General features: G+C 30.3%; 1 protein-coding gene across 1 annotated transcript; it reads right to left on the reverse strand.

Annotated features, from left to right (window-relative positions):
• Positions 1-6,844: 6,844 nt before the first annotated feature.
• On the reverse strand, positions 6,845-14,964 carry LOC110632287 (transcription factor Pur-alpha 1). Its single transcript, XM_021780444.2, has 5 exons — positions 14,212-14,964; positions 14,080-14,127; positions 10,271-10,411; positions 9,908-10,150; positions 6,845-7,328 (listed from the first exon to the last, which is right to left on the reverse strand). The coding sequence occupies exons 1-5, from the start codon at positions 14,545-14,547 to the stop codon at positions 7,176-7,178; spliced, it is 921 nt and encodes a 306-aa protein (XP_021636136.1). The 5' UTR covers positions 14,548-14,964; the 3' UTR covers positions 6,845-7,175.
• Positions 14,965-15,360: the final 396 nt, after the last annotated feature.

Genomic DNA, 15,360 nt, shown 5'->3' on the forward strand with positions numbered 1-15,360 from the left:
GACCCTAACCACACGTGACAATTTTTTTTTTTTTAAGTTTGTCATGTATTACATTTCATAAATACTCTCATTATATTAATTATTATTTATTTTTTTATTTCTTTTTTAATTATCATTATTATTTATAATACTATCTTAACATTTATGATTTAAATTATTATTTTCTTTAAAATTTAATTTTTAAATATTAAGACTTTTTATAATTAAATACAATATTTAAAATTATTTATATTATTTTATAAATGCTAATTATTATTTATTTTTTTTATTTCTCTTTTAATTATCATTATTATTTATAATATTCTCTTAACATTTATGAATTAAATTATTATTTTCTTTAAAATTTTATTTTTAAAAAGTTAAGACCTTTTTATGATTAAATGTAATATTTAAAAATTATTTATATTATTTTTTTTATATTTATTTATACAAAAATATTATTTACCACATGTTGCGCTTAATAATAATAATAATAATAATAATAATAATAATAATAATAATAATAATAATAATAATAAGTCATTGATGGCCATTAGTTTAAATAAAATTGACCATTAATTTGTGATCTCATAATCAATCATAAATATTCTCCATCATACTAATTATTATTTAATTTTTTATTTCTCTTTTAATTATTATTATTATTTATAATATTACCTTAACATTTATTATTTAAATTATTATTTTCTTTAAAATTTAATTTTTAAAAATTAAGAAATTTTGTAATTAAATATAATATTTAAAAATAATTTATATTATTTTATAAATACTAATTATTATTTAATTTTTTTATTTTGTCATGACCCGATCCCACGGGCCGGACCGGTACTAAGACCTGGGCCGGCATAAAGTCTCCGAGGCCCGTAGTAAGCCTTACTATTCTCAAATCCATAATAAAGGCAAAAAACTGAGGCCCAACATGCAAATAAAATAAAATAAAGTATTATATTTTTATTCGGCCCAACTCAACCCAATAACTATCATAAACTAAAGTTAGGGGACAAACTATTTAAATATCATAAAAATTTTTCATTTATTAAAATAAAAAACTTAAATTAATAGAGTCCCTGACAAAATCAATGCTATTGCTAGCACATGCGGAGTTCTAAATTACAAATTGAGGAAATAATAATATAAATGAGTGGCTGCTGATAAACCTGCAAGAAAGGAAGCAGGTTATTCTGAAAAAGAAATCATTCTGTAGCCTAAAAAAATAAGGTGAACAGGAGTGAGTGAGTGACTCATAGAGTAAGATATTAATTTTAAATACAATTTCTATAACTATCTAGGGCTAATGCATCATTAAGTATGAAATACAACATATACTAACATATTCAATCAAATTCAAATAATATTCGCACAAAGAATAATTTGAAGTACTTACACACCCAGATATCACATCACTAAAATATATATATGGGAACTGATCTCCTACACAGCTCTCTTAATTCCAATCTCTGTCAGCGAGATCAACTCAAGCTGGACTTTCTCTTAATAATCCAAATGCGGGGGTCAGCGAGATCAACTCAAAGTCATACTCACCCCGACTTATCACAAAAAGGACCGAGCCCCAAGCGAGACTAGCTCAAGCCTATCTGCCCGTCCTACCCATATCCAGTATCACACCTCACACACATTGACACACGCACACAACTTCAAATTACCCTAAGTTGACACCCACATCAATTTCATCAAATAATAATGCAACACAAAGCGTGCCTATAATAGCTATATACATATAATTATAAGTGAATGCATGAGCATGCCTTGTATGTATAATAATATTGAAATTATAAATAAAATCAATATCTACTCACAATATACCGAAAACTACTGTGACAGCAGAGTGGAGGAAGATGGTTGACCCTGATCACCTAAACAATTATATTATGAATTTATTAGTGCTAACTCAAATCAAGAACTTAAAGAGGCAAAAGACATCCTAATTTTTGCTAAAAATCCGATAGAGTTTGCTCTGTACCTAGGACCTATCCAACCTGTAAAGTAATTTAAATCACACTTTCAAAATCATAAGTCTCAAATTTACAACTCAACAACATCACATGGCTCTTGCTAGGCCCTCCAAACCAAACAAAACTCACGAAATCAGACAATTCAATTATAAAGTTTAAAACTAATATTTTTCAAAAACTATCCAAACTAACTTAAAAAATTCTATAAATTCCCCCTGCAGTCCTTAACAATATTATAAGGCCATTGCAAAAGGAATCATAATTTTTCGACTACCCACGAATATTTTATGAATTTTATTCTAAATCCGGTATTACGCAAAAATGAATAACTTGGAGTTCGAGTTTACCTATGCTAAATCTGACACTGGAAATGTGTCTAGAACTTCTGAAAATACGAGGATTAACTATAATATTGACTATGTTTAGGAACAGGCCATCGGGTAGCAAGATTTGGCCGAAAACTTGGTCCCATACGCCCATGGGCTATTATCGATCAGATCGTAGCTAAATAAAGCCCAAAATTTATTAATAATTATCATAAAATTATTTTAAGTTTTTGGGAGTTGACAAAGCCTAAAAATCTTATCAAGCGATCTAGACCGTCCAATGATCGCCTTTTTCAAACGGTGCCTGATCGAAGTGGGGTCAGTCCCATCTCAAAGGTTTCATAGCCCTGAGTCCAACGGTGGTCTCAGATCGTCAATTCAACGGTTAGATCGTCCTAGATCTAATTGAAAAAATTGAAAAACTCGAAACTCCTCTCCTCCATATCCCACTCATCCGACCACCAAATGCTACAAAATTGGTATAAAAAAAAAAGCTCTCGGAATAAGCTTTCTAACGCTATTAGAATCGCCTTGATCGGACATCGGATAAAGCCAAAATGGCACTTGAAAGCTGCTGCTCCTGCGCACGCTTTTTTCTCTCTCCTCCCTCGTTTGTTGCTGCATCTGGTGCTGCTCTGGCTAGCAGGTTGGTCGTCTGCATTGCCCAGGGCGGGGGGGACTCCCTGCTGGCAATGGTGGTGACTGGTTATTGAAAAAAATGAAGAAAAGGGAAGAAGAAGAAGAGGGGGGAAATGAATCTAGATTTGCATATTGTCTAGATTCATTCCTTCAAATTTTCAATTCTTTTCCTTTCTTTTTTTTTTAAATAATAATAATAATAATCAAAATAATAATAATAATAATAATAATAATTAAATATCATAATCAATGTTAACAATAATGAAATAATATATTTTATTAATTGATTTAATATTAATATTTAAAACTAATTGGACTATTAAATAATTTTACAAAATATGTTTAGAAATTATATTAAAAATATATAAATGAAAGTACTACAAAATTATAATTTAGCTAGATAACATTAAAATGATAATAATAATAATCAAATTAATAACAATAATTAAATATCAGAACCAAGGTTAACAATAATGAAATAATATATTTTATTAATTGATTTAATATTAATATTTAAAACTAAACATTTAAATTAAAATTAGACTATTAAATAATTTTACAAAATATGTTTAGAAATTATATTAAAAATATATAAATGAAAGTACTACAAAATTATAATTTAGCTAGATAACATTAAAATAATATTTGAATACTATATAAAAATATAAAATTTGTATTTACAAAAATTCGGGTTATTACATATTTCTCTTTTATTATCATTATTATTTATAATACTACCTTAACATTTATGATTTATATTATTATTTTCTTTGAAACTTAATTTTTAAAAAATTAAGACATTTTATGATTAAATATAATATTTAAAAATTATTTATTTTATTTTTTTTAAATTTATTTACACAAAAATATTATTTGCTACATGTTACCCTCTATAATAATAATAATAATAATAATAATAATAATAATAATAATAATAAAAGTTTATCGATGACCATTAGTTTAAAGAAAATTAACCATTAATTTGTAATCTCATAATCAATTATCATATAATTTAATCAACCTTAAATTATTTCATATCTTTAATAAATATTTTTATTACATTATTATATTTTCTATTATTTTTATTATGAAATTTTTATTAAAAATTTTGAAAGATAAAAAATATAGTTTACATAAAAAGTTATAAAAATAAAATATAAAAATTAATATATTTATAATTAGTATGTATTATTTTTTATGTTAATAATTTAATATTCTTTTTATTTTACTTTCCTAAGATTAGTTAATATTTATTATTATTATCATTATGGCTAACTTATAATGATTTAATTGAATGGCCAAGTAAATAGAAAATATTTTACTATTATAAAAGTTGAATTTGAATGTTTATTACTATTTTTTAATTAAATAATATTTATTTATAAATTAATTTTTTATTTAAATGATTTTCATTTATTTGTCTATATATGATATGTTATATAAGACATTTAATATACATCAAGTACTCTGTTCTCACCACATATTTTTATTTCACCTAAATACTCTTAAATCTTTTTTTGATTTTCACTATTTTTTTATTATTTCTTTCAAAATTTATTAGTTCTCATTCTCAAATATTTATTTATTTAAATATATTTAATTAATATTTATTTAATCATCAATTTTTTATAAATTTCTTATTTAATATTTCTCAAAATTTTGAATATTTTATTTCATTATAATTATATATCTAATGCAACGATAACTAATATTTTGATTATCTATATTTTATTATCATTACATTTTAACAGAATTATTTTTAAATTTTAATTAAATATCTATATATTTATGCATAAATTATTTTTCAATTATATTTTTATATAAAAGTAGAATTTCAAAGATAAATTACAAATGTGATTGCATTTAAAATTTAACTACAAATAAAGATGATTAAAAACAATTGAAGTTATAGTATTAAAATTATGAAATCTATTTTTTTGAAAAATAGTATGTATTTTTAATATTTATTATATTAATAGAAAATGATGATATTTTAAAATTTTAATTTTTATGAAGTGTATTTATTTTATATTATAAATTTATGTAAAGTGGTAACTATTTTTGTTAAAGAATTATTTTATAAAAAATATATAAGATTAATAAAAAGGAATTTACACTTAGATATAGTAATTTTAAAAAATAATATAATAGAATGTTATTTTTAATTAATAATAATGTTATATATTTTCATTATTATTAAAATTAAATAATTCAATTCATTATTAGTAATTTAATTTTTTTTATTATATTAATAAAAAATATTATATTTATATAGTTTTAAAATAATATTATTTTCTTATTAATTTAATATATTTTATGTAATTTATAAAAAATAAATATTGATTTACATAAATTATGAGATAAAATATAAAAATTTCATAAAATTTAAATTATTTTTTTAATAAAATATTTTTATTACATTTTAAACAAAATAATCATAAAAACTACTATTAATATATGTATAAAAAGAATTAAATAGGTATTTTAATTAATTATATCATAAATTAATTAAGAATTTATTATTATAACAGTTAAAATTTTATTTAAATTAAATTAAATAAAAGATAAATTTTAATTTAAAATTAATTTAATAATAATTTATTTTATTTAAAATATAATTAAAAATTAAATTATAAATTATAAATTAACCCTGTATAGCATCATGGACAAGAGAAAAGATGAAGTGGGTATCTTGGAGTTGGTTGCTTCATCTTTAAATTATACTCTTTGTTGTGTTGTATATGAGACAAATTATACACTCGCTATGCTCAAGTCTCTATTCTTTTCATTCATTGATTCCAAAATGGTCACTTCTCTTCTTCCTTTATTGAATAAATTAAAAAATAAAATAAAATCGTTCCTACTCTATCGCAATCACCTTTATTTTTTATTATGCTAATTATTTTTATTTTATATAAATATTTGGCATATAATAAAATGAGCATATTTAAAAAAAGAAAAATTAAAACTAAACAAAAATAACAATAATAATAAATCTTTGGTAATAACTTTGCTGGTTTCTCTTTCGCTAGAGGTGGCAAATGGATTGAATTCAAATTGTTAATAAGTATTATAATTATTTTGAGGAGCATTTAATTTATGTGGGAGTTGGGGAAGAAAACTTTTAGCGAGTTGATACGGAATAGATGAGAAAGCTGGGGAGAATGGGGAGTGGTCCCAAACCCTTGTACAAATAGAGAGTTGTCACATTCAATCTGGGCAAGTGGGGGAGCAAGTAACCATCACGCTTATATTATAGCAAGCAAGAGGATGGTCCATCTGTCTGCAATCCTCAGCTCATGACATGAATCATGTAGTATAAAATTAATTAATTAATTAATTAAAATCCTCCATGTTTATTTTATTTTTATTTTCAAGATGGGTACTGCTAGAGCTGGTAGGACTAATAGTCAGTCAGGGTACTGATTCCTGCAGACGAGAGAGAAGTAATTACACGTGGAATCGAAGTTGTATAGAAAGAGAGATGGGAGGGGGCCGGTCACAGTCACAGGTCGCTTATTCATATTATTTATGTATCTCCATCATTAAACTGACGATAGTTGTCAGTGAGAGTACTCGCACAGACAATCCCCTTGAGTCGTTGCTATCGGCATCGCTGTGACCCATCTGGACCCCGACCCCACCTCCCTACCTCCCCCCTCTTGCGCTTACAATTTCTTGCTCCTCGTTATATTAAAAAATTATTTATTTTAGTAAGTCAGTGTTCTTAAACAAAATTATACCATAAAAATTATTCTCAATGTTGAGGTGTACACATTGTTCTGTCAACGACAAGCGTCCAACTCTTGATATTCCCTCTCGTTGTTCATTCTCATTACCAGGTTATATTGCTTATTTGCAAGCAAACGGCCATTTTCGCAATTATTACAGCTAGAAGACCTGAAATACAAGAACATATGGAACCGGCATTATTGAAATTTAATAACAAGGGTGCCACACTCACAGTTACAAATATCTGATTTGTTTCTTCTGTTATTCCCTATTCAAAGCTACTCATGGCTACTATCTCCGAAACTTTTCTGTTCAGCAAACAGATCAATCGGATTATTTTTAGACTTAGAGTCAGACAAGGCAAGAATTTAACAAGAAACAAGCTACGCACAATTGCACCCCACCCCTAATCAAACACATATTTGCAGCACCACAGCAACCCCTTTTACCAAATATGAATAACACGTTTCATCAACATACATTAGCCTCCAGGAGTTATTCACATTCATCTCTGTGGGGGATCCACAGTCCGAACATTTGCACCTGTCATTCCTTCAATTCTATCTTTTGTTATCTCCACAAAATGCCCCACTATTTCATGAAACTGCTTCAGCCCAGACAGTGGGAGAATTATGGAGGACCTGTCAGAACCAGCAACCTGTAATTATCACAAAACTTCTTTAATTAACCCTGAAGTCTTTGATAACATAATGATATTACAATCTGACTACCAATATATACACATGCAGCTATATATATGTGTACATTATCTACCTTTTCAATTTTGGTTCTCTTTCATGTAAAATAATTCTTTTTTTCTATTCATTTTCTCTCATTTTTGGCCATCAAGTATACAAGCTTTTATTAAGTGATTCAATGTAAACCTTCGGTTACATTCTGTCCAAACTACTAAGTGGGATGCTCGTGGCAATTGAAGAAGAAAATAAAAAGTGGAAAAAATTTATCAGAGAGGATATGGTTGACGCATCCTTGTTAAAGATTGAAATGACATAGGGCAGAAAGTAAAGACAAAAGAGAAAGGAAAAAAACAAAAGATAAACTACAAGTCCCTCTTATAGGCAATTACATCAACAGAAAACAAAATAGTAGGCACACATCTAATGACTTCAACAGACTCCTAAAGTGACTCCAACAAAATAACCACTCCCATAAACTAGGACAAAAACAAACTCAAACACAAACCGCTCCTTTGACTTATTCACCAACAATCCCTCCCTTAAACTGATTGACTGCAAACATTCAGTTTAAACAAATTCTGAAACATATACTCCAGCACGACCTTCGATAAACAAACACCAAACATAACAGTAGAGATTCTAGAGAAGTAAAAGAAGGGACATGAAGCAAAAGAAGAAATTGTGACGCCAAAGAAAAAGAATAGTAGAATATCAAATGGACTCTCTGTTTACAACTTTTTGTGCTGCCTTATCATGTTATTGTTGGGATTTAAAAGAAAAAAAAAATCAATGCAGTTTAATTGTTAAAGTTGATCAAACACTTGATACTTTTCAGCAAAGATTTGATTATGAAATTGGCAATATCATGGAATCTATATCCTTGATTTTAACTCACTTAGGTGTGGATAACAAGCTTTTTTTTTTTTAATTTGGCTCAAATTGTGATTCAAACTCAATACCTCATAACTCTGAAGACAACTTCAGTATCAAAACTCATTGGTAGAAAAAAAATATATTAATGTCGATAATGCCTCTAGCTCTATTACATTAGCTATTCCAACTGCATCTCCAACAATACTTTCTACTCATGCACTTCCCACCACTGCACGCTTAAGCTACAATTTATCCTTTAGACCTGATGATGGGATTAAGAATTAATCTGCCAAAATTTAATGGTGAGGGTGACCCAGAAATTTGCATAATTGGAGAATATCATACTATGAAGAAGAGTGATTATCTCAGTTATTTGTTTGAAGGGTTATGCTTAAACATGGCGGCACAGTCTTGCACAACAACACCAAGTTCACTGACAATTTTCAATCACTAATTAGGTGTTGATTTGACGTCAATGGAGCAAAAATTCATTCATGTTCACTATGAAAGAGAATTGTACTCCCAAGTTGAGTGTTCTCACACCATGGAGTTTCATAAACTAGTTGCTCCATGTAATTTTGAGTAGGAACTTCAACAGAGCATCACTAGGTAATAGGTATCTTAGTGGGCTTAAATATGGCATTCAGATTGATCTAGAGGATAAGGAGTTCTCTTTTATAGACCATGCTGCAACATAAGCAAAGGAAGCTGTAAAGAGGAACAATTGTATGGACTTAAGGAAGAAAAGAGCATTTCAACCTCTGTTGTGCTAATCAAACCATCCCATCTTAAGACGTGTAAGAGTTTGCGTTGTTATGATTGTGGAGGAAAGGACATACATGTAGGAATTGTCCTAATAAATATAACGTTACTGCAGTTTGACAAAATTGATGAGGCACACAACAAACACAAAGAAGTTGATAGTGATTATGAGGAATTTGTTGATCCAGTGGAATATTCAGGTTTGATGACTATATGAAGAAAATGGAGGACACCTTGAGCTTCACTCAAAATCACAGATGGTTATGCTTGAAAGTTTCAATACATTCAATGAAAATAAAGGGGCACCCAATATGAAATGAATAATTTAAGAGTCATATGCTATATATCAAGCAATGGAGTGAGTACAAACTGTTTGCAAGTATCTGTTCCAAAATTTCCTTGTCCTTGCGCTGATAATTCCAAACATCTAAAGCTATAGTATGAGTAGGCATATAAAGTTGGACTTTGAACCAGCGAGAACATGTCCTACTCAACCTAACCTAGATGGCAGCTCTGTAACTCTTTGGAGAATTTGAACACCTGCAGTTACTGTAACTCTCCTCTGAGGAAGCTTTTTTTTCTTTTTTTTTTGGTGGGCTGGGGTGGGGTGGGGGGAGAGAACTAGGGTTTTTCTTAAAGAAGGATGTATTCCTATTGAAGGTGGGTTTAGATATGATATAGAAAGAGAAAAATAAATGAAAGAAATAGATGAGAATGAACAATAGTAACTCTTTCAATTGCTTAATGCTCAACCAAAGCCTAAACAAAATATAATTAAGATATAAATCCCTTAAATAAAAAGTAAAATAAAATAAATAACTCCAATCCTAAAATAGGATTGCATAACACATAATGAAAAACAAATAATATAAAGCTCTATTTAAAAAAAAATCATAAAACTTGCCTCAGAAATTCTCAAGAAATGACCTCTGTTGTTGCTACCAAGATCAAAGAAGAATTTCTTCTGGTCAGCTCTGATCACCTTTGAAACCCCCATATTTCCAATTTCTTCCTGTGCTGTTAGTTCAACTGACCTATCTACATTCAATTCAGATGCTGAAGCAGGTTGGCTATTGTGGCCAGATATGAAGCCAGCCCCTACATCATCCGAAAGGCCAACAAGGCGCTCTGAAGATTCAGAATTTTGCTGTTTTTGCACCCAAGAAACAGGTGGTGGAAAAGTTGGCAAATGAGATCCCTCTTAAAAATAGAATGAATGTTCTTTCAAGGTAAAGGGAAGAAGCATGAGCATGCAACACAAAGGAACCTGATTGGGCATTATAAATAGCCTTGAAGCTTCATTGATCTCTGCTAAAATATTTCTGAATGCTGCCCAACCTTCATTCCGGGCACTTCCAGCAGGAACAATTATGGTACTCCGATTTCTACTAACAGAAGCTTCAGATACCTGTATGTATATGTTCATTAGAGCAGTTAATGCAGAGGATGTATCAAATCTAACAGGCCCAAAGTGAGAAAATAAAAGAGATGAAAAAGGCGCTTCAAGTATTGTTGCACTTTTCACTCACTTTGCACCCTGCCTACCCTTAGGAAGGGAGGAATTGGTGCTCCAAGCAACAGGATGCTTAATATCCACATGTACTACACAGAAATGGAAAACTCATGTGATCACAAAGGAGATAGCTATTGAAGATAAAATATTAAAAGACCTGCTTGATCTTCCAAGAAGGTATCAGAAGACATTGAGAGTGATAAGGATCCAGATAGTTCTTTCCCATTTTGTTCTGTAACAATATTTGACTTTGAAGATACATAGGTCACCCCTAGTCCTCTAAATATCCAAAACTTTAAAGTATGATAACAACCATACATATAGCTAGAAATTATTAATGAGATCAGATTGCATCACAGAACCCAATGCACTTATGACAAAATCATACCAATAATTAAATCAAAATCTATGAAATCCAGTATTCTGAGAAGATTGGAGAGGATAATTCCTATCCTGCCAAGCTCAGTCGCGTTCCCACCCCACATAAAGATTGGGAACTAGACCATTTAATAGCAAGACAAAAATAATGCCCCATAGATTGATTATTGATGATGAAAACTCACACCAGTCAAGTGACAGTTACACTAATTTCCATTGGATCTGCATAACTCTATTAACTGTTCTCAAGGACAAAGCATCTAAGTCAGCGCTCGTTATGCAAGTGCCCCTGACCTTACTAGGCAAGATATTATACTTTTCTGAAAGAAATGGTACCTGGTTCCTGCAAAGGCAATTAAAGGATTGCATATAATCCAGAAAAATTAAACATCACCTTTGCTCAACACTACATGATCAAAACCTTAAAGTCTGCTTATTTACATATTTTGGCTGATAGACAGTAGATTATTTTCTTTTTTTGGAGCAAAAGCAAAAAGAATACTAGTTTTTTTCTTAGCACTGAGGATTTCACAGTCACAGAATTGGAAATATTGTAAGCAATATTGGCCACCCCTACTGTAAGTTTTTTCAAACAATTCGAAAATGGCTCAAATCAACTAAAAAACAAACATTAAATTATATATGCAACATAAATGGGCTGATAGCATTCAAACAAATAATTGCATAAAAGAAAGCACAATAGACACTAGAGTTAAAAGAAAGGAAAAGCCTAATAATATTAAAACAATTGTCAGATTCAATATATAATAAACGATATTTAAAACCCTTCTGTGGAAACAATTTAGAGCTTTATCCATTTACTTCCATAGGCAGCATCCTCAAAATTACTTCCCAAACCCATAGATGTTCAGATCATGATAAACAACCTGGTTACTTTTGGATATTCCAAGCCATCAACGTCTACCATTCGTTTACTCATACTCAAATTTTCATAGAAACTAGGGAGCTGGTGCTCTTAAATAACATCATTCAAGTTCCACTTATTCATCAGTTGCTTCACAGCACAGTGCAGTATGGTGAGTGATGGACTTCATTAGGAGATTAACAAAATGGAAGATTTAGAAAAAAGCAGATTTACTGACATTTCTAACTTTACCAATTAATTCTTCAACTGGAGGAGGGTGTAAAGATGTTCTGTACAAAAAAAATTGAAGCATGCCAAATGCAAATGCTTCAACTTGACTAATAGCACAGACCATATCCACATTTTCTACCACCTCTCAATAATGTTAATTATGAACTTAACCAAATCTAGTAACGTGGTCCCTAACTCTAGAGCCAAACTGCCAAAGGCAAGATGAGTTAAAAGAACTGAATGAATAAATTTATATTCTAAGAAGCTAAAATCAAATGCTTAGAGGACATAGGAGATGAAATTAGCTAAAATGACTAGATCATGTACAATGAACACTATAGCATCTCAATAGAACATTCTAGTAATATGTCAGCCAAAGGAAAGGGAAAATATAGGACCAAAACAGATCAATTGGGCCAATCCTGATAGGCATAGTAATTTAATACAGGGCACTAAGGAGGTGCAATCTATTTAGAAAAAAACTAAAAAATCAGATACAAGATAAGAATTTTTCTTATATGATAGTTGTTTAGTGGTTTAGCTCCCCTCCAAAAATTTGTTCTCCATTCTTTACCAATATGCAGCTGTCAACATATTAACGAAATCTCAATGTCCTGAGACTGCTAAATGATACAAGCAATGCCGAATGCCTAAGAAGAGAGGAGAGAGGGAGGGGGGAAGAACTTAATCTTTGGCTGGTTCTTTGGTTCAGTTCCTCACAAAAACTCTAAAGTGTTTACATTAATGCGATATAGAAAACAGACATTTTCTCTTCAAGTTCTGTTTCCAATTCTTTTAAATTTTTTCACCTAACCACTTTTACTACATCTTGCATACAATACTGTTGATGAGGGGATACACCATCGAGCTCCAACCAATGATTTACAAAAGTAATTGAGGAAACATAAAACCAAGCAACTTGATAAACAAAGTTCCGCAGATTGAAGTTTCTCTCAAAAAACAAGGATCTAAAAGTGTAGATCAGAAATACACTTTCAGTTATTTAACTGAGAAAAGGGCAAATTTTAGATTTAAAACACATATTTTAAGACCTAGCTCCTAAGACATCAGAATTTAGATATTATACCTAAATTTCATCCTCTTACCTATATGATTTCAACTACTAAAAATTCTCATCTCTGGAAAATACTAAAAAAATCTTATCTTTGGGGTATATCCTTTGATTGAGTACAAAAACAACCAAAAACCACCAAAGAGCGATTGCTGCCTTGCAGGAGCTTAAGTGACTTAATGCAACTCCAACAGCATAAAGGGCAAACTGTTTGTTCCTAACATTACCTTAATTATAGTCATTTTGTTAATGATTTTTTTTCCTTTGCTACGATGTGGTAGTTCATGACCTTTGAATTATTTATTGGTAGCTGCCCAATGAAGAGAGTCAGACAGATGAAGGGTAAGCATCTGGAGGTCATCACTACATCTGTTAATTTGAGCAGATAATGAAATCAACGTAGCTAGACTTCACAGATTTTGAATCAATAGATAGGGCAAATTAATCAATTCACCAGCTTCATTTAATAATTCAAACCCCTAACAGGCATATATTAGCATTAACCATCACCCTTTTTTTTTCCTTTTTGCTTTTTTAAATGGAAAAGAAAAAAAAATTAGGAAAGAGAATAAAAGTATAAGCAGGAGTACAAGGCACCAAGCTTCCTGATTTTGCCAAATATCCACTAAATGATTAATACTAAAGCACAGAACAGCAGCCTTAGAAGAATCACAATTTATTATTCGAAATTAGAATTTCACATTAGAAAAATTCATTTTGCAACATGTTACATCCTGCATATTACTAGATAATTCACTAAGCACCCAATATTTACTGCATACCTAAATAGTAAATAGGGATAAAAAACCATATAAAATTGGAGCAAGCAATACAATGTGCATTTTTTTTTGTAATAATAATAATAATAATAATTGGGCTGGACAGGTTATGAGCATGACTCAAAAGCAATAGACTTAAAAGTTATAGCAAGTAAAATGTTAAAGAGTATGAAGTAGGCTTGCAAGTGTTTATGCAGAAGTATAAGATATTGAAAGAGAAGGTCTTTGGTCCGGTTACCTTCAAGAAGCGGCCTCTCCTGTTTTCACCAATATCAAAGTAGAACACCTGTAATTGACATTCATAATGCGGCAATTAAAAAGAAAGAAATGAAAAGAAAAGAATAGAGAAGAGAATGAAAATGGAAAATGCCTTGGTGTCGAGCTGCAATTCTTTGCTAAAGAGGTCCTGATCATCAGAATTGACATAGTAATTGAAGAGATCCAAGAACCAAGAAATCCCAGAGGAAGGGACGATGATGGTAGACCTGGTGGCAGAAGTCTTCTCAGAAATCTTCAAATAACGTCCACGAGGGTTCTCCTTCAGATCGAAATAGAACAGCTTGTGCTCCACCTGTAACGTCTTGCACATCAGCTCGACATCATTCCCTCCTCCACCTCCAGCACCACCAACACCAACAGAACCAGCACCGCCGCCAGCAGCAACAGCAGCTCCTCCAGCTCCTCCGCCACCGGAATTCCCCTCCATGTATGCAACAATAGTTAAATAGGATATATAAATTTACGGAAGAAATGGAGTGGTGTTTCCTTAGAGTGACAAAACTCTCTCTTCAAAAGTCAAAACCCACCGCCATAAAAAGCCAAAATGAAGTGTGTGTACAGTGATTGGTTTCAAAGCAAAGGGTAATAAAAAGACAGATCTACAAGATAATTAGAAGATTTAAAGCTCTCCAGTTCTGCAATAACTCGTTGCGTTTAGGGTTTGGAGGAGGAGGAGGATGAAGAAGAAGCAGCAGCAGCAGGGATAATGAGGATTGACTTAGTCTCATATTCAATTTTTTTTTTTTTTTAATAAAATTAATAATTCTGTTTCCCCTCTCTCTCTCTCTCTCTCTCTCTCTTCTCCACTCAAAGAGTGACCTTAACCAAATAACGTTTTTTACGCTTTTCTACTTACTGCTGCCCCCTGCCATGGTAATGCTAAGCACTTTCAAAGCTTTAAGCAAACAACCCATGTCTTTCTACCAACAGAACATTTTTTTTTAATTAATTTTAATTAAAACTCAACTCAACGCTTTACGGTGTTAAAAATATTTCAGTATCATTAATTTTTTTAATTATTATTATTTTTAAATATTGTCTCAAATTACTCAACAAGCGACAATGAGGAGTGGCAATTGTAATTATCATGCTCTCCTTGTTATTTGTCACTATTCAAGCATCCAGATGGATATCTTGAATAAAGAATTATCCAAGTTGGAGGCTTAAGATAACAAGCAGGTGCTTTGCCTTGCATGTCTTTATCTTAGCCTTTGTATTTATGGGAAGTATGGTAAATATG

This window comes from Hevea brasiliensis, chromosome 15 (genome assembly GCF_030052815.1).
Source record: "Hevea brasiliensis isolate MT/VB/25A 57/8 chromosome 15, ASM3005281v1, whole genome shotgun sequence".
NCBI classification, from domain to species: domain Eukaryota; kingdom Viridiplantae; phylum Streptophyta; class Magnoliopsida; order Malpighiales; family Euphorbiaceae; genus Hevea; species Hevea brasiliensis.

What these genes read in the sequence shown, in the direction of transcription:
- LOC110632287 (XM_021780444.2), bottom strand. Translation starts at nt 14,547, where the DNA reads ATGGAGGGGAATTCCGGTGGCGGAGGAGCTGGAGGAGCTGCTGTTGCT. An exon ending in AATTGCAGCTCGACACCAAG is followed by an intron (nt 14,128 to 14,211) that starts GCATTTTCCATT and finishes TGTCAATTACAG; the next exon opens with GTGTTCTACTTTGATATTGG. An exon ending in ATTTCTTGAGAATTTCTGAG is followed by an intron (nt 7,329 to 9,907) that starts GCAAGTTTTATG and finishes TGATAATTACAG; the next exon opens with GTTGCTGGTTCTGACAGGTC.